At 44.0% G+C, this 19509-nt stretch overlaps 1 protein-coding gene across 1 annotated transcript; it reads left to right on the top strand.

The window, feature by feature from the left end:
- Window positions 1-114: 114 nt before the first annotated feature.
- LOC134025128 (24-hydroxycholesterol 7-alpha-hydroxylase) lies at window positions 115-19369 on the top strand. The gene is made up of 12 exons (XM_062468010.1): window positions 115-311; window positions 2950-3085; window positions 4478-4652; window positions 4746-4895; window positions 5299-5392; window positions 5494-5589; window positions 6593-6683; window positions 15109-15235; window positions 15370-15472; window positions 16263-16351; window positions 18292-18379; window positions 18795-19369. Exons 1-12 carry the CDS (start codon window positions 135-137, stop codon window positions 18861-18863), a joined length of 1395 nt encoding a protein of 464 aa, XP_062323994.1. The 5' UTR covers window positions 115-134; the 3' UTR covers window positions 18864-19369.
- The last annotated feature ends 140 nt before the right edge of the window (window positions 19370-19509 follow it).

The raw sequence follows: 19509 nt of genomic DNA on the forward strand, positions 1-19509 counted from the left end.
TTCAGTTCATTGGGTCCACTGGTGAGCAAAGGTGAACTCTGATTGGTCTATCCACCCGTCCCAGCACCAACCCCTTGTCTCTGAGTGAGAAGGTCCTGACAACTCGGTGCAGACGGGTCGGCTCGTCAGGTGTGATGGACCCTCTAACGGTGATCTTGTCTCTGATCATTGTGGCTATTTCAGCACGGCTCTTTTTCGGTAAAGATGATCCGAACGCGCCTCCGTGCATCAAAGGATGGATCCCGTGGTTCGGTGCTGCGTTTGAGTTCGGTAAAGCACCACTCAACTTCATATCAGAGGCAAGGAGGAAGGTAAGACTTTTTTGTTCGTGTTAATAAAATATACTGCTTCTTAGCTCGACATTTATTAGCGATAATGACGTGTTCAGCTCATTTTGGAGAATGTGTGTTTACTTGTCGCCAAAGGAGTGACAACGATGTGACCTACATTAATTTTTTGTTCTTCCACAAGAACCCCAAAGTCCAGTTTATTACAGAACAGAACATAGACAGTTCCTTTTAGCCATTCCACAGACTCCGATGAAAACAAAAGGTGATCGTGCCTTTCCAGTTGTGGCCCCTACTCTGTGGAATACACTGCCAATTTTTATCTGGTGCATTGGCTGTTTTTAAATGTGCTCTCTCTCTCTCTCTCTCTCTCTCTCTCTCTCTCTCTCTCATTCATACACACAGTTCTGCAAACACACATCACCATGCTAGTCCATAAGTCCAGCTCCTCTTCACAGCTGATATAACAGCTGTGGGAAAAAGTATTCCTATCACCCCTTACTGCCTCACTATCACCCCTTACTGCCTCTCTATCACCCCTCCTGTCTCACTATAACCCCTCCTGCCTCACTATCACCCCTTACTGCCTCACTATCACCCCTTACTGCCTCACTATCACCCCTCCTGCCTCACTATCACCCCTCTTGCCTCTCTATCATCCCTCCTGCCTCACAATCACCCCTCCTGCCTCACTATCACCCCTCCTGCCTCTCTATCACCCCTCCTGCCTCACTATCACCCCTCCTGCCTCACTATCACCCCTTACTGCCTCACTATCACCCCTCCTGCCTCACTATCACCCCTTACTGCCTCACTATCACCCCTCCTGCCTCACTATCACCCCTCCTGCCTCTCTATCACCCCTCCTGCCTCACTATCACCCCTCTTGCCTCACTATCACCCCTCCTGCCTCTCTATCACCCCTCCTGCCTCACTATCACCCCTTACTGCCTCACTATCACCCCTCCTGCCTCACTATCACCCCTCCTGCCTCTCTATCACCCATCCTGCCTCACTATCACCCCTTACTGCCTCACTATCACCCCTCCTGCCTCACTATCATCCCTCCTGCCTCACTATCACCCCTCCTGCCTCACTATCACCCCTCCTGCCTCACTATCACCCCTCCTGCCTCACTATCACCCCCTCCCTCCTGTAAAGATCCTGGCTAAAGCAGCTGCTCCTCCTGGAGAGATGACAGGATGTGCTAGCTCTGCGTCTCCTCAGCACGTTAGTGTTAATAATACACACACATTATCACTAACACCCTGGACGGTAGATACTACAGCTCAGGAACGCACACTCAGGGTAATGTTTGTGTTTACTGCCCCTCTATCAGTGTGTACCACCCTGGAACCACCTCGGTTATCTGACGTGTGGCAGTCAGCTGTCTGAGAGGGGGGTTCAAAGATCGAATGTTAAATCAAAGTTGTGTCAGTTATATCAGTTGAATAAAAGTTGAATCAAAGCATAAATATCAGTCCTTATTGTATTATTATTACAAATAAAAAACAATGTTTTGGGATGCGAGTCAGGGTTTGTGAAAGCGTCAGCAGAAAGGAAGTTCAAATGACCACCACCCCCTAACCTAACAAGGTGTTTCTTGATGTATGATGTGGTACAGTAGACCCACATAGCTACAGAGCTGTAACAGGGTTAATGCCTGTTTACTGGAATAAACCTTGTTGGTCCCATTATCAGAGAAAACGGTAAAGCCTAAACTGGACAACATTGCCACTGTGGGCTGGATGAACATCAGTGTGTGATTCACAGTCTGTTGGAGGCCATCTGAACCCAGGCATTATGTAACTGGCTGTGACTGGTTCTGGGGCACACAGGTTCAGACAAAGCATCCTCCAGGGGACTTCTGCTGTGGCAGGGTTGTTGTCAGGGTTCTGTCCCCAGCATGTCCCTAGCCTGTCCCCAGCCTGTCCCCAGCCTGTCCCCAGCATGTCCCAGCCTGTCCCCAGCATGTCCCAGCCTGTCCCCAGCCTCTCCCCAGCCTGTCCCCAGCCTGTCCCCAGCCTGTCCCCAGCCTGTCCCCAGCCTGTCCCCAGCCTCTCCCCAGCCTGTCCCCAGCATGTCCCCAGCCTGTCCCAGCCTGTCCCCTGTGTGTCCCCAGCCTCTCCCCAGCCTGTCCCCTGTGTGTCCCCAGCATGTCCCCAGCCTGTCCCCAGCCTCTCCCCAGCCTGTCCCCAGCCTCTCCCCAGCCTGTCCCCAGCATGTCCCCAGCCTGTCCCAGCCTGTCCCCAGCCTCTCCCCAGCCTCTCCCCAGCCTGTCCCAGCCTGTCCCCAGCCTCTCCCCAGCCTCTCCCCAGCCTGTCCCCAGCCTGTCCCCAGCCTCTCCCCAGCCTGTCCCCAGCATGTCCCCAGCCTGTCCCAGCCTGTCCCCTGTGTGTCCCCAGCCTCTCCCCAGCCTGTCCCCTGTGTGTCCCCAGCATGTCCCCAGCCTGTCCCAGCCTGTCCCCAGCCTGTCCCAGCCTCTCCCCAGCCTGTCCCAGCCTCTCCCCAGCCTGTCCCAGCCTCTCCCCAGCCTGTCCCCAGCCTGTCCCCAGCATGTCCCAGCCTGTCCCCACCCTCTCCCCAGCCTCTCCCCAGCCTCTCCCCAGCCTGTCCCAGCCTCTCCCCAGCCTGTCCCAGCCTGTCCCCTGTGTGTCCCCAGTACGGTCCAGTCTTCACCGTGCTGGCTGCAGGAAAGAGGCTGACCTTCGTCACGCTGAATGAAGACTTCCGCACCTTCTTCATGTCTAAAGACGTGGACTTCGAGCAGGCGGTCCAGGAGCCTGTCCACAACACAGGTGACCTCTGACCTGCATGAAGTTCTAGCATTATTTAGTTAAGGAACGGTCACTGCATGTAACTACACCTCCAGTAGCAGTATGGGGCATCGATAACACCACACATTTACATTTACATTTAGACTTACACTTATCCAGAGCGACTTACAGTAAGTACAGGGACATTCCCCCGAGGCAAGTAGGGTGAAGTGCCTTGCCCAAGGACACAACGTCATTTGACACGGCCGGGAATCGAACTGGCAACCTTCAGATTACTAGCCCGCTTCCCTCACCGCTCAGCCACCTGACGCCCCGCTGCCCACACACCACTGTGTGGGAGAGAAAAGTTATTCCTTTTAAACAAGCTATAATATGAAACTACTGCATCATACAGCTCAACAGATGGGACTGCATCCCTGCTTGTTCCTCTTGTGTAACAGTATATCACTTTATTCATTATTCACAGACCTCTCTGTGTTTCTTCAGCTTAAATCATTCAGAGAGCTTGTTTCCCCCTCCAACTCGATCTAGAGCAGCGATTCCCAACCTGTAGTCCGCTAGGCTAATACAGGTGGCCCGCCAAACCAATGAAAACTAAAGTATATAAAAATATTAATATAGGCCTATACTATAAAATGATTATTACAATTCTTACTCATTTTAAAATTACATTTTGCCTTTAATTCATTGTGACTGAAACGCCAACAGTTACGCTTGGCACATTGACAAAAGACCAACTGATTTCCAACTTAACTTGCATACGCCCACTTCAATTCACAATCCACGCATCACTTCCGCGTATTGCACAAGCCAAGTCAACAACTTCTGGTAGCGAGTAGTCACGTAAGTTCTCTCACACGAAATGCGTTCTTTACGAGGAATTCGGGTTGTCTTCCAAATAGACAATCAACGATGTACATATGATTCTATGTTGTTGCCCTTCTTCAAGCAAGAGGGAAAAGGTTCAAATTGTACGTTTCGAGCTACATCAACAATTATATAACCATAATATATCTATGGTTACGCAGGTTACCTTTCTTTACAATGTGTGCTCACTGTGGCGCTGATGGACACTTTGTCTTCTTTGATCACTCAAATAACTTTGGCTGTGAAAGTGAACTGCTTGGCTTCCTTGGTGTTGTTAAACATGTCTGATAAGCGCGAATTAAGTGAATGGATGTGGTGTTGGTGGGGCCGCATAAATATTTGAGCTAAGCTAGTGGTCCGCGAAGTGGAAAGAGCGGGAATGGCTGAGCACTTTCCCTGGATCTCCAATGGACGTCGTGTTCATCTAGCTGACACTTTCATCCAAAACCACATAGAAATAGTGCTTGGTTGGTGTTTATTGGTGTTTGGTGTGAACTGGCCTTTATAATGGTTGTGTTGGGTGTCATTCCGGCTCTGTGTCCACAGCCTCCATCAGTAAAGGAAGCTTCTGCAGGTTCCACCCAGCCTGCAGCACCATGATTAAGGGCCGTCTGAGCCCAGGGAATGTGGCCCAGCTCCAGACTCAGTTGTGTGACCAGTTCAACCATCACCTGGAGCTGCTGGGGCCCCAGGGCCACGCAGACCTCAACAAGCTGGTCAGGTGAGAGTGTCCTGTGCTGTGATTGGCAGGGAGGTGATGTGTCCAGTCTTGTGATTGGCAGGGAGGTGACGTGTCCAGCCTTGTGATTGGCAGGGAGGTGATGTACCCGGCGGTGATGAGTAACCTGCTGGGGAAGAACAACTCCCCCGGCCTACCCTTCACCATGGAGGAGTTCCAGCAGCACTTCAGTGTGTACGACGAGGGCTTTGAGTACGGCTCCCAGCTCCCAGACCTCCTCTTACGGTCAGCCCGGGGGGAGGGAGGCGTGGCTTCTAACTGTGTGCAGGGAATGGGCAGGATCTAAGTGTGTGTGTGTGTGCAGGGAGTGGGCAGGATCTAAGTGTGTGTGTGTGTGCAGGGAGTGGGCAGGATCTAAGTGTGTGTGTGTGTGCAGGGAGTGGGCAGGTTCTAAGTGTGTGTGTGTGTGCAGGGAGTGGGCAGGATCTAAGTGTGTGTGTGTGTGTGCAGGGAGTGGGCAGGATCTAAGTGTGTGTGTGTGTGCAGGGAGTGGGCAGGATCTAAGTGTGTGTGTGTGTGCAGGGAGTGGGCAGGATCTAAGTGTGTGTGTGTGTGCAGGGAGTGGGCAGGATCTAAGTGTGTGTGTGTGCAGGGAGTGGGCAGGATCTAAGTGTGTGTGTGTGTGCAGGGAGTGGGCAGGATCGAAGCGCTGGCTCCTCTCTCTGCTGGGGAACATGGTGGTCAACTCCGAAGACATGGAAGAGTTGGAGAATGGAGGCAGGGTGAGTGTGTGTGTGTGTGTGGTCACTAGCAAACTAACCCCGACAGTACCCCTATTAACACCAGGATGGTCACAGTGCATGTGTGTGTTATTCCTTTGCAGACTTTACTGCAACACCTGGTCACCACCGTAACAGACAAGTACCTTCCTAATTTCGGGTTGCTGATGTTGTGGGCATCCCTAGCCAATGCCATACCAGTAGGTACCAGTATTAATGACAACTGTACCAGTAGGTACCAGCAGGGGCGTCGTTAGACCCTTTTACTAACGTCTCTGGGTACCAGTATTAATGACAACTATGCAGAGATGGGTACTTAAGTCGATTTTTCTTGTGATGAGTACTTTACATTTTTTACACATATATCTGTACTTTCTACTTATTACATTTTAAAGCCAGGCTTGTTACTTTAGTTTTAATCTGTATTTGCTGGCATGATCACTGGCCCTCTCCTTTCACTGTGTATGTGGGGGGGAAAAAAGTTAAGAAAGGTTTAAATGTTTTTTTCAAAAAAAGTTTAGACAGGTAGAATTTTCTTTTTTTCTTTTTCAAAGGGTTGAAAACATATTTTCAAAAAAGAGTAAAAATAAAGTTTTAATTTTTTAATTTTATTTAACCTTTATTTAACCAGACAAGATCATTAAGAACAAATTCTTATTTACAATGATGGCCTGAAAAAAGCACAAGCTTTTTGAGGGAAAGGGGGCTAAGAAAAAAAAAAAAGAATTTTCTTTTTTTCTTTTTCAAAGGGTTGAAAACATATTTTCAAAAAAGAGTAAAAATAAAGTTTTAATTTTTTAATTTTATTTAACCTTTATTTAACCAGACAAGATCATTAAGAACAAATTCTTATTTACAATGATGGCCTTAAAAAAGCACAAGCTTTTTGAGGGAAAGGGGGCTAAGGGAAAAAAATCTGGTTAAAAAGTACAACGGCACACAACCACAGCAGTACAGACATACAGAAACATTTTACATTATTGATGAGTACTTGAAGAGGACTCTACTGTAGTCTGCTCTTCTTTACTCAGTTTTAGTCTCTGTTCAACTTTCCTTTCATTGTGTATGTGGAAAAAAGTTCCAAGTCAAAAAAATATTTTCAAAATATGTTTTGAAAAAAAGATTTCGAAAGGTCGAATTTTTTCGGAATGTTCTTTTTTCCGGAAAGTAGAAAATGTTTGCATCATTGATGATCCTGTCTAGATCACGTTCTGGGCCTTGGCCTTCATGCTGTCCAACCCTCACATCTACCAGACTGCTATGGATGAGATCAACCTGGTTCTAAAAGACCAAGGTAAACACAGACCTCTACCTCCCTCCCTCCCTCCCTCCCTGTCTCCCTGTCTGTCTCCCTGTCTGTCTCCCTGTCTGTCTCCCTCTCTCCCTCTCTTCCCCTCACTCCCCTTCTTTTTTTGTGAAAAAAAAGATGCAGATATTTGTTTTTTCACAAATATCTGTACTTTCTACTTATTACATTTTAAAGCCAGGCTTGTTACTTTAGTTTTAATCTGCATGATCAATATTTGGGAGTGCTTTGCCTTCGGCAAGGGCACAACCTTTGTTCTCTCACATATATATTATTATTATTTATTATTTTCCCACCCCTAAATCTTCGTCAATATTTGGACTAAATAGACAACCTAGGTGTCAAAGGTTTCGTCTTGGTAGCGATTGAGTTGCTTGTATTTTTATTTTACTAACGTCACTACGTCACTAACGTCACAAAAACACGTGTGACTACCTGTAGCAGAACATTAGTTTCGCATCTGTTAACTTGGGGGATAGCTAGGCTAACTATAGCTTTACTGCAAGGCAGCTGCAGAAACGCCACAAGCAAAGAGGCCAGGGTGATAACTATTTACTCATTTTACTTTTGAAGGATTCAAAATCTATGTGTCTATTCCAATATGTAATGATGGTATTCAATTACACAAATCTGTGTTCTAGAAAGAGTGGTCTGGAGTCGCAGAGGTCCGATAATATCAGCTTTAATGCAGCAGTTGGAAATCAACAAGTACAGAGCTCTGGGGTTGTCTACGTTTCCCTACCCGCAACAGAGTTTTGGGCTGGTTCACGAAGTCCAACTGGCTATCTGTCCCTCCCCAGCATATATTTATACAGTGCAATTGAAACACAAGTATTAAAAAAGGGTTGAGCTTGTTCTCTCGTGCATCAGGGAGGCACAATATATTCTTTAGTTTGTGATGTGAAACACAATTGTGAAATGTAATGTACATTATTAGCTTATATTATTAAGGAAGTAGGCCCACATCTACTTTCGGAGAGAGGTAGACGGTAGTCTACTATTTCACTGAAGCATTAGCCTCTGTTTCCCGGACAACACATACTACAGTGGTCTATGATGCATCTGTTTTCAATCGTTAAAATAAACATTCCTCACAAATACATTTTCGTTGTAGGATTTACTATGACATTACATTACAAGTAAACGATTTGTTGGTGAAATTATCATTACCTGTGGTTTCAAACCAGTGTTGCTCACTGCAACGCTGTAGCCTACGCGAGACACACTACAGTAAAACATCTAGGGTGAATACTGGTAAAGTGGGACAATGGGTAAAGTGGGACAGTTAAGCTTTATAATTGTTATATTTACATGTAAATGTTTCCATTCATAAAAATCAACACTGAGCTCATCATAAGCAAGTATGCGATAAAAAAATATAGGTTACGTGTATATGACATCACTTCTGGGGGGTGTGGCTTATCATATTCAACAACCTTGCAGTGAATCGCGATGGTAAGTAAAAAGACATAGCATTCTGAGGTAAATAATGTTAAGGTTATAAAAAATAAAAACTTATGGATTGTTTGTAATTGTTACATATTTTGTTATGGGATGTAATGGTGAATACTTAAAAAAAATATATCATTAATATTAATCATCGACTTTCTATAAAAATGCGATTTTGACACTGTCCCAGTCAACCAATAGTGTATTGTTAAACTGGGACACGGTATTACTGGCAAACTGGGACAGCCATTTAAATAATTCTAATGGGGGAAATTTAGTTCCCTTTTTATTGTTTTGTTTTTTGTTTTGTCACAAAACAAAAAACAAAACAAACAAACAAAAAAGAAAGATGGAGGGTACAAGCTTGGATGACCAGGGCATTTGCAACATTTGTAAAGCCAAATTTGCTGATGAAAATGATCCCAAGAAGACAGAGGATTGGATCATGTGCATTGTTTGCGAGGACTGGTTCCATGAGACGTGTGGCGAGGAGAATGGCATCATTGAAGATGGGGAGGAATTCACTTGTACTGGCTGTTTTGACGCGTAGACTAACCTACTATACAAAAAGCTGAAATTAAATTTAACCTGTGTGAAATTAGTTAGCCTATAAGATGATATGTTTATGAAGGTTCCTCTCTTTTTATATGTAAATGTATATGAAATAAATGAAACTAAATTAAATATTGTGGGCAGGCGAGGGGGAGGGGGTGAAACTGCTTTCCCTTAAAAAAGTGATGTTAATATTGTTATATTGTTGTTTATATTTTTATAGTGTCATTAGGCCTACACTTGAATAAGAATTTAATGTGTTTGAGTTGTGTCCCAGTTTGCCAAGAAAGGTGTCCCAGTTTGACAGTACCGCCTGGAAAAATGTGGTTTGGGGTCAATGTGTGTTTGAAGAAGAGTCATCCATCCTGTGTTTAATGTTTCTTTCTTTTTTATTCTGTATAGTACAGTACAGCTCTTAAGCTATTTAAAATGGTATCATATGAGGGGCTAAGACATTTGGATCATAATAAAAAATTGTGCAGAAGGTAAATTATCAGAAAGTGTCCCACTTTACCAGTATTCACCCATTACATTACAAGTAAACGATTTGTTGGTGAAATTATCATTACCTGTGGTTTCAAACCAGTGTTTCTCACTGCAACGCTGTAGCCTACGCGAGACACACTACAGTAAAACATCTACAGTACACAGCTGTTTAGGAAGTCAAACGGCGACAGAACATGTTCGGCACTCCCCTTACTTAAATCAAAAGTCTTTCAATAGGTGAAACTATCTGACTACTAACCTGAACTTCATTGCCACAGCCTAAACTTTGTCAATCTGTTCATGAAAATAATAAATTTCAGCCTAAACCGTACAACGGAACGTTTAATCCAATTCAACCAACGCAATCGCTACCAAGACGAACGAACACAGCAGTAGTCTAGTACTGTACTGTAGTAGTAGAATTTACCGGGGCAGCTTCTCCACACAGGGCTATATCGCATTTTGCGTTGTTACTGACAATGATCGCTACCAATGAGCTTTTTATGAATGAGCGATTTTCCACTAAATAAATGTCAAGCTTATTTACGTTTTTGGGGGCATATTTTCAGTTAGCAGATGGTACTGTTTGAATCGCGATTCCATCTTCTACTGTCGGTAACGTCGTAGAATGGGGGTTCTTTATTAATGAATGAATGCAATATGAGTAGGCTAAATGCCTGAAAATATCACGAGAAGGGAAAACTTAAAAGGACGTTTAAGTCATAGAGATTAGGTCAATTTTTACACCGGTCTGCCAAATTTATTTGTTTTGATCCAGCTATGAGGCTGCCTCTTGCAGGGGAAATGAGAAGACATCATATTTCATTCTACACTTCACTCGTATTTTGAGTTGTAAATGAGCAGCAAAAAAATTATGCTTTTAAATCTATGTAATCTTTATAAATAATAAGTAGGTCCTATGCATTTTTATATAAAATATACAGAAATATCAGTTGTAAAAATGTCATTAAAAAACGGACCCCTGTGCAACTGACGCAAGCAAGCACACCCTACAATTTCCCCAGCAATTGTACCCTCTCTAGTATTTCTTGTAATTGCATTCCTTTTTTAATTTCCTGGCTATCACGCACAACAAACGCAAGGTAGTATACGAAGCTACCATGGAGCAAGGTAGAAGGCAACAAGAACAATATTTGCCTATAAATATTTTCCTAAAAAGTACCAAAAAAGTGTAGATAAAACAAACAAAAAAAGTATGTATCATTGATGAGTACTTGATGAGGACTTACTATACTCTATTGTAATCTGCTACAGTGTTGTAGTCAAGACCACCTAAACCGAGACCAAGTCATGACCAAGACCAGAGTGTATCGAGACCGAGTCAATACCAAGACTTTGAGAGGCCGAGTCAAGACCAAGGCATGGCGAGACCGGGTCAAGACCAGACCACTCAAAATACACAAGCAGTAGGGTTTGACTAAGTAATAGCCTATAAATTAGATTTGATCTGGAACTGTATTTGAACTAAAAAATAGCACTCTTAAAGTAGTGCCGTGTGCTTATTGCCAGGCAAAACAGCCTATGTTATTAGGTTCCTCCGGTAGGAGGGAACCTATTGTTATTGTTGGTATTCTTATTATTAGGTTCCTCCGGTAGGAGGGAACCTATTGTTATTATTGGTATTCTTATTATTATTTTTCTTCTCCTTGCGCCCCAATATCTAAAAAAGTCCCTGGTAATACATTTTCTAATTTGGCACATTGATACTACATCCAAGTGGGTACCCCCACACCAAATATGGGCCACATCGGACCATAGGGGGCGCCACAGGCCACGCCCAAAAGTCCGATTTTCAAATTGATGGCATTTCCACCCCATTGCTCCAATTCTTCTGAAACTTGGTGTACATGCCTCATTTCCCATGGGGAACAAAAAAGCCTCAAGGACCCATAAGGTCCGCCATGATGGATTTTCCTGTACAGTGATAATTTGGGAAAACCTTCAAAATTCCTCTTCTCTTGAACCAAAGCTCCAATTGACTTGAAATTTTGAACAGATATGTATCATGGATGTATCTAAAAACGTTACTTAAGACAGTTGAATCAAATACAAAATGGCTGAAAGGGGTGTACTTATGTAAATGTCCACATTGCCTCAATATGTTTGTGTCACTAAATCAAATGTCATTTTGAATGATGGTTTTTCAAACCTAATAGGGTTCAAGATGACATCACTCTGAAGTACCATAAACAATTTCACCTTGGTATATCAACATATGATTGAATTAGAGCAGTTTCAACGTTGGCTGAATCTAACAATGCTTACCACAGGAGAAACAGCTTACCTTTTTATACAGTAACTGAACATGACAATATTCAACACTGAGAATAGCTCAATGGGCTGGGATGGTGACCTGTAAAGTATAAGGTAGTAGGTTGGAATCCAGCCATTATCTTTTGGCCTGTCATAATTTTGATTATCTGTTTAGCTAAACAGGATGACATCATTCTGAAATACCATGCACAATTTCATGCAATTTCGCCTTGAAATGTCAACCGTTTCTTAACCTTTGTCCCAAAGCTGACCAAAGCTAATACTCTGTGCTTTCTATTCCTAAAATCTCAACAGTTGGTGTGTAGCAGAGAGGATACAGAGACTGACTTGTAACCTTATGCTCAGGATTTCAAATCCCCATTCAGCCTGTTGTTGGCCAAACATTAAGTAGTTTTGCTCTCTTGTTGTCCAACTCTCGATCTTCGACAGTGTACATGTTTATAATATTTTGCCATTTTGCGGAGGAACCCGCATCGCTGCTTGCAGCTATATTGTTATTGTTGGTATTCTTATTCTTATTATTATTTTTCTTCTCCTTGCGCCCCAATATCTCAAAAAGTCCCTAGTCATAAATTTTATAATTTGGCACATTGATACTACATCCAAGTGGGTACCCCCACACCAAATATGGGCCACATCGGACCATAGGGGGCGCCACAGGCCACGCCCAAAAGTCCGATTTTCAAAGTGATGGCATTTCCACCCCATTGCTCCAATTCTTCTGAAACTTGGTGTGCATGCCTCATTTTTCATGAGGAACAAAAAAGCCTCAAGGACCCATAAGGTTCGCCATGATGGATTTTCCTGTACTGTGATAATTTGGGAAAACCTTCAAAATTCCTCTTCTCTTGAACCAAAGGTGAAATTGACTTGAAATTTGGTACAGATATGTATCATTGACATATTTAAAAACGTTACTTAAGGCAATTGAATCAAGTACAAAATGGCTGAAATGGGTGTATTTATGTAAATGTCCACATTGCCTCAATATGTTTGTGTCACTAAATCAAATGTATTTTTGAAGGATGGTTCAAACCTAATAAGCTTTAAGGTGACATGCCTCTGAAGTACCATGCAAAGTTTCACCTTGATATGTCAAAATATGATTGAATTAGAGCTGTTTCAACCTTGGCTGAATCTAACAACGCTTACCACAGGAGAAACAGCTTACTTTTTCATACAGTAACTGAACATGACAATATTTAACACTGAGAATAGCTCAATGGGCTGGGACGGTGACCTGCAAAGTATAAGGTCGTAGGTTTGAATCCAGCCACAGTGTTTGATCCTGTCTTAAATTTAAATATCTGTTTAGTTAAACAGGATGACATCGTTCTGAAGTACTATGCACAATTTCACCTTGATATGTCAAAAGATCATTGAATTACAGCTGTTTAAACTTTGGCCAAATCGAACAATCCGTGCTTCAGGAGAAACGGCTTCCTTTTTTTGTACAGTAACTGACCACGTATACTCAGCCTTGAGGGTAGCTCAATGGGTTGAAACGGTGTCCTACAAAGTGCAAGGTCACAGGTTCGTATCCAGGCACAGTCTATTGGCCTGTCATAATTTTGATTACTTGTTTAGTTAAACAGGCAGACATCATTCTGAAATACCATGCGCAATTTCACCTTGAAATGTCAACCGTTTCTTAACCTTTGTCCCAAAGCTGACCAAAAACTAATACTCATATCACGCAGTCGGAGCACAGCTAGATAATCAGCGTCAGCACCCTTGGGTACCCAGCATGCAGTGCGGCATATCAAAAAACGCAAAGACTTGTGGAAAATAGTTGGTTACAACAGCCGTGCAAGGGATTTCAGTTGTTGTGTTCGTTCAGTTAGATGTTTGTAATGTTATTGTTTGTTAGTTAATATAATCTTGTTGGTCACCCTGATTGTACATGTTGTGTAGTTTAATGGGACCAGAGAGTCGGCTGCTGTACTGTCACAGGCTATTCTCGCAAGGAGCTGAATATGAGCGCTGCCCTAGCCCAGTTGCCCACATGACTATTGTTTGTTGTGCATTGACTAAGAGTCTGGAAAGAGATCAACTCAAGAAGAGTTTCAGTATCCTATAAAAAGTTAATACTCAGCCCTTACTATTCATAAAATCTCAGCAGTTGGTGTGTAGCAGAGAGGCTAGAGAGACTGACTAGTAACCTTATGCTCATGAGTTCAAATCCCCGTTCAGCCTATTATTGTTGGCCAAACATGAAGTAGTTTTGCTCTCTTGTTGTCCAAGTCTCGATCTTCTACAGTGTACATGTTTATAATATTTTGCCATTTTGCGGAGGAACCCGCATCGCTGCTTGCAGCTATATTTTTTCTTCTTTTTCTTACAGGCACATTATTAGGCCTACTCGGTCTCTGCTTTCACATCTCTCTCTCTCACCCAAGTGAAGGAGCGCGGTACCGCAGCGTTTAACTTAACATTATGAAGTCAGGAGAGGTATGCAGTTGCCATGAGTAAACGTTGATGGAACATAACTTTATATTTATCATTAGCTACATTGCTTTATGTGGCCTGGCTCGTTATCACAAACAAAATCTGGCAAGCAACTGAAACTAACGCCCTGAAACATGCAGTATGTTACATAGCTAATACTAGCTAAATCTCTTTGTGTAATAGGGGAAGAGATTTCTGAAAAGTTTTGGTACAGAGGCAAATTGCAAACGTTAGGTAGCTAGCTTTGCTAGCGTCACTTACGCCTAGCTTACCTTTTTTAATGTTTTCTTTCTAAATGCCGGTAAAAGTTTGATGTAGGCCTAGTGCCAGCCGTCTCAGTAAGCTTCTCTTTGCAGAATTTACACAAACTGTGTGTTTTCTTTTGGACGTTATTGTAAAGTCTTTGTGGTTCAGGTAACCAAATCTAATTATAGTTGATTTGGCCAACATCTTCAGACAGCCACTGTTTCGCCAATCTGTCTCATTCACTTTTGGGGTGCGAGGAGGGGTGATGGGTAATGTCAAATTAGAAATTAGTTAAGTTATTGGTTGCATTTGAAGCGTGACGTTTTACATCCAATAACAGTAATGATATTAACAAATAAATTAAACAATGCACAGGCAATTTAGTGATATTACTGCAGTTGTGGTCTTAACCAATCTTGAAATAAAATCCAGAGTCCTCTTTGACCGAGACCGAGACAAGACCGAGTAAAAATGCGGTTGATTCCGAGACGACACAGAGACCTTCAAAATGTGGTCTCGAGACCGGTCTTGAGTACTTCAACATTGACAAACACTGCCACTTCCTGTTCCGACACAACACAAACACTGCCACTTCCTGTTCCAAGACAACACAAACACTACCACTTCCTGTTCCAAGACAACACAAACACTACCACTTCCTGTTCCAAGACAACACAAACACTGCCACTTCCTGTTCCAAGACACTGCTCTTCTCCCCTCCCATCCCTCTTCCTCTCCAGACACTTCCACCACCCTCCAATAGGTGTCAGTAGTAGATCATCTAACATCTCACAGCCTCTCTGCTTCTAAAGAGGAAGTTTCGGCCACTTGCAAAGATACGTGTGTGTGTGGGTGCGTGTGTGTGTGTGCGTGCATGTGTGTGTGCGTGTGTGTGTGTGCGTGCATGTGTGTGTGCGTGTGTGTGTGCGGGTGCCAGACAGGGCCAGCCCCACAGTGGGCCAGGAGCAGCTCCAGCAGATGCCCTACGTGAAGTGTGTGATCCTGGAGGCCATCAGACTGCGGTCCCCAGGGGCCATCGCACGCAGGGTGATCCAGCCCCTGCGCAGGTGAGGGGGAGGGAGGTGTGCAAGACAAATAAACAACATTTTCAAACTTTTCTTTTACGTTGTGAATGTGCAACAAGCCAAATCAATAACAGTATCTTGAACCTTCTTCCTGTGTGTGCGTGTGCTTGTGTTCTTCAGAACTTCGTGGTCCCGGCAGGAGATCTGCTGATGTTGTCTCCATACTGGGCCCACAGAAACCCCCGCTACTTCCCAGAACCAGACCAGTTCAGACCAGTAAGACCAGTTGGAACCAGACCAGTAAGACCAGATAGAACCAGACCAGTAAGACCAGTTAGAACCAGATCAGTTCAGACCAGTAAGACCAGTTAGAACCAGACCAGTTCAGACGAGTAAGACCAGATAGAACCAAACCAGTTCAGACCGGTAAGACCAGATAGCATCCAGATACCCTACTTGGTAGATTGATTTATACTGATTGATTTATACTCCTACTTTCGCTTCAGTCTGCTTGTCAGTTGCTAATCTAGCCTGGTGTTAACCGAGCTTGATGCTAATATGGGCTGAGGTTAACCTAGCATGATGCTAATGTGGGCTGAGGTTAACCTAGCATAGGGTGACCAGATGTCCTCTTTTACCCGAACATGTCCTCTTTTCGAGACGGCAGGGATTTCAAAATTGCCCGGGATTTTGCCTTGTCGGATATTTGTGTTTCTCTGGGTCTTTCACAAACTATTACGCCCTTACAAGTTTTGGAAAGGGTATCTCACTTACGTTCCACCTTCTTGTGCGAGCTCTGACTGTAGAGAGAACTGTCATTTTGATCAGATAGTGCGGCATGCAATACACTGGTTCCACCCCCCACTCCTCACCCCCCCTTTCCCACCCCCTCCTCTCTCTCCCTCTCTCTTCCCACCCTCTCTCTCTTCATCCCTCTCTCCATCTCTCTCTGCCTCTCTCCATCTCTCTCTCTGTCTCTCCCTTGGTAAAAGCCTGCCTGAGGCCTATAAAAATAAAAGCTCTTGTGTTGTTTTGGTCTAATATAGCCTCTCCTTCTTTCCCACAGGAACGCTGGGAAAAGGCTGATCTTGTGAAGAACGTCTTCTTGGAGGGCTTTGTGGCGTTCGGGGGAGGTCGCAACCAGTGCCCAGGGAGGTTAGACACACACACCACAACAGAACACACACTCAGAACACACACACACCACAACAGAACACACACTCAGAACACACACACACCACAACAGAACACACACTCAGAACACACACACACCACAACAGAACACACACTCAGAACACACACACACCACAACAGAACATACACTCAGAACACACACTCACTGGGGTCTGGGCTGGGCCTGGGGTCTTTGGCATCAAAAATATCACAAACACGTACAGTACATCACCAGGAGGAGGGGGTTAGGAGGGGAGGAGGAGGGGTGGAGGAGGAGGGGGTTAGGAGGGGAGGAGGAGGGGTGGAGGAGGAGGGGGTTGGGAGGGGAGGAGGAGGGGAGGGGTGGAGGAGGAGGGGGTTAGGACGGGGGGGACATTCCCAGCTGCACTAAAGATCAAAGACACGGACCTCCAGACAGACATGACCTCTGAACCTTTCCCTGAGGAAGACCACAGAGAGGAACACACATACCACAGAAGAAGAACCAAGTTACTGTAACTCTGGGATCTACAGTAAAACAGTTTAGTGTTGAGCTGAAGTGTGGGAATGTGATGACAGAGAGAGAACAGCATCATTCATCAACTACTTTGTGTATTTATGGTTCATCTGGCCTCCAGAATCGGACCACTAAGGTAGTATTAGCTACATTGTGTGTATATGTGGGTTGTTTTTCTGTGTGTGTGTGTGTGTGTGTGTCTGTCTGGGTGTGTGTTTCTGTTTGTGTGTGTGTGTGTGTGTGTGTCTGACCCCAACATATCTCCTCTGCTTCCTCCAGCAGTCCAGTCTAATTAGGTTTGGATGATGATGTGAGGAAAGTGTCTACATCACTGACACAGAGGCATGAATGACTCACAGCTAGAGTCAGAGTCAGGCAGAGCTCGAGTCACTGCAGTCGAGTCAGGGAGAGTTAGAGTCACTGCAGTCGAGTCAGGGAGAGCTCGAGTCACTGCAGTCGAGTCAGGGAGAGTTAGAGTCACTGCAGTCGAGTCAGGGAGAGTTAGAGTCACTGCAGTCGAGTCAGGGAGAGCTCGAGTCACTGCAGTCGAGTCAGGGAGAGTTAGAGTCACTGCAGTCGAGTCAGGCAGAGTTAGAGTCACTGCAGTCGATTCAGGGAGAGTTAGAGTCACTGCAGTCGAGTCAGGCAGAGCTCGAGTCACTGCAGTCGAGTCAGGGAGAGTTAGAGTCACTGCAGTAGTGGAGGTCAGGGGACTAGCTAGCTACCAGAACAGGTTATCATCCCACATGACATACCGGTAGTCTCCATGTCTCTCTCATCATTGACTCTGTCTCTCTCTTGGGTTTCAAAAGCTTCGAAAGGTTTAATTTTTTTCAATGTTTCAAAAACACTAGAAACGTATTTGTGTCGTATTGTGTGTGGAAAAAAGGTTAGATAAGTTGAAAAACAAAGTAGATAATTATTAGTATTTTTTTATAACTTTCGAAAGGTTGAAAAAAATAAAATAAAAAAGGTTTCAAAAACACAAGACACTTATTTGTGCCATGTTGTGTGTGGGGAAAAAGTTTTTGAAAAATAAATGTTATAAAAGTTAGAAAAAATATTTTCGAAAGAAATGTTTCCAAAGGTTGGAATTTTTATTTATTTTTTTAAGGTTGAATAAAATATTTTCGAAAAATAAGTTTCAAAAGGTTGGAAAAAATATTTTCAAAATAAAGTTTCAAAAAAGGTACGTTATGGATGAGAAATAGGGAGTTATCAATGTTGACATGACTGAGAATAGAGACATTCCTGAACACCCATGGCCATATATGAGGGAGATGTTCAAAACTGTCTCTATCTATAGTGTCTTTGTACACATCTGAGTGAATCACACTCTGTTCAGACGTCCTCATCTGACTGGTTATGTATGGATACAGACAGTACATATGAATACCACCTCTGTTTTTCTGTTTGTTTCCAAAAGGTGGTATGCGATCATTGAGCTGCACATGTTTGTGGCTATGATTCTCTACAAGTATGACTTCACCCTCATGGACCCCCTGCCGGAACCTGTGAGTCTCCATATAAAACCCTGAATCTCTCCAGATTTAAAGTGTATCTAAACTCCCCAATTTCAGCCTTATCCAGCCCCTTCCTATTTTCAAACATTTCTGGTGAATAGTTGTGTTTTGGAGTTCCACTTCAACCCTCCGTTAGATCATTTTTTGAGGTTTGGCTAATCTCTCCTGTCTCCAGAGTTGAGGTTTGGCTAATCTCTCCTGTCTCCAGAGTTGAGGTTTGGCTAATCTCTCCTGTCTCCAGAGTTGAGGTTTGGCTAATCTCTCCTGTCTCCAGAGTTGAGGTTTGGCTAATCTCTCCTGTCTCCAGAGTTGAGGTGTAGCTGATCTCTCCTGTCTCCAGAGTTGAGGTGTAGCTGATCTCTCCTGTCTCCAGAGTTGAGGTGTAGCTGATCTCTCCTGTCTCCAGAGTTCTCTTCACCTGGTGGGGACCCAGCAGCCAGTAGGACCCTGCAGAGTCCAGTACCGACACCGCTAGTCTTCCCCCCACACAGGGGCACCCTCACACAGACTATACCACCGGGGGGAGAGGACACAGTCCTGGGGGCTGTCACATGGAGACCGTGGGGATCAGGGCACTGACTGATGACCTCACAGCTCATCACCACCAACACTAGCCTTCTTCTTGGACTTTGAACTTTGACCCAGAACAACACAGGTGAACAGGGGGTGGGGGAGAGCTTGTTGCGAAACTGAAATTACTTTGGAGATTTTTGACAAGTTCATTCAAAGTAGGTAGGAGGAACCTTTAGCTTGCCGTTGGGCCTAAACGATATACCTTTTTCTGTTTCTAATTGTAAATGATTATGGTTTGATTCCTCCTCGCTCAAATAAGCATTTAGTTAATTATCACATTAATTTGATCAAGGCCTTTCAAACTGTTCTACTGTGTTATGCTTGTAATAGCCTTCATTTCAATAAGCTTGGCCAATCCGCTGTTGATAAGCACACCATTCCAAAATAACTGCATGTGTGTCACTTGACATAACCAAAACAATAAAGTGTTATTAAATTCAAAATGTCTCTATTCTTCAATTCTTTCATCTCAAATGTCTCCCATGTAACCTACTCCAGGTTTAGATATGCCTGATTTCATCCGAAGAGGCGGATATCCAGATACATTT

This window comes from Osmerus eperlanus, chromosome 8, assembly GCF_963692335.1.
Source record: "Osmerus eperlanus chromosome 8, fOsmEpe2.1, whole genome shotgun sequence".
NCBI classification, from domain to species: domain Eukaryota; kingdom Metazoa; phylum Chordata; class Actinopteri; order Osmeriformes; family Osmeridae; genus Osmerus; species Osmerus eperlanus.

Bases quoted from the DNA above. Each gene is read 5' to 3' on its own strand.
- LOC134025128 (XM_062468010.1), top strand. From the start codon at position 135: ATGGACCCTCTAACGGTGATCTTGTCTCTGATCATTGTGGCTATTTCA. The intron at 4,653-4,745 runs GTGAGAGTGTCC...TGTGATTGGCAG, and splicing joins GACCTCAACAAGCTGGTCAG to GGAGGTGATGTACCCGGCGG. The intron at 16,352-18,291 runs GTTAGACACACA...TGTTTCCAAAAG, and splicing joins CGCAACCAGTGCCCAGGGAG to GTGGTATGCGATCATTGAGC.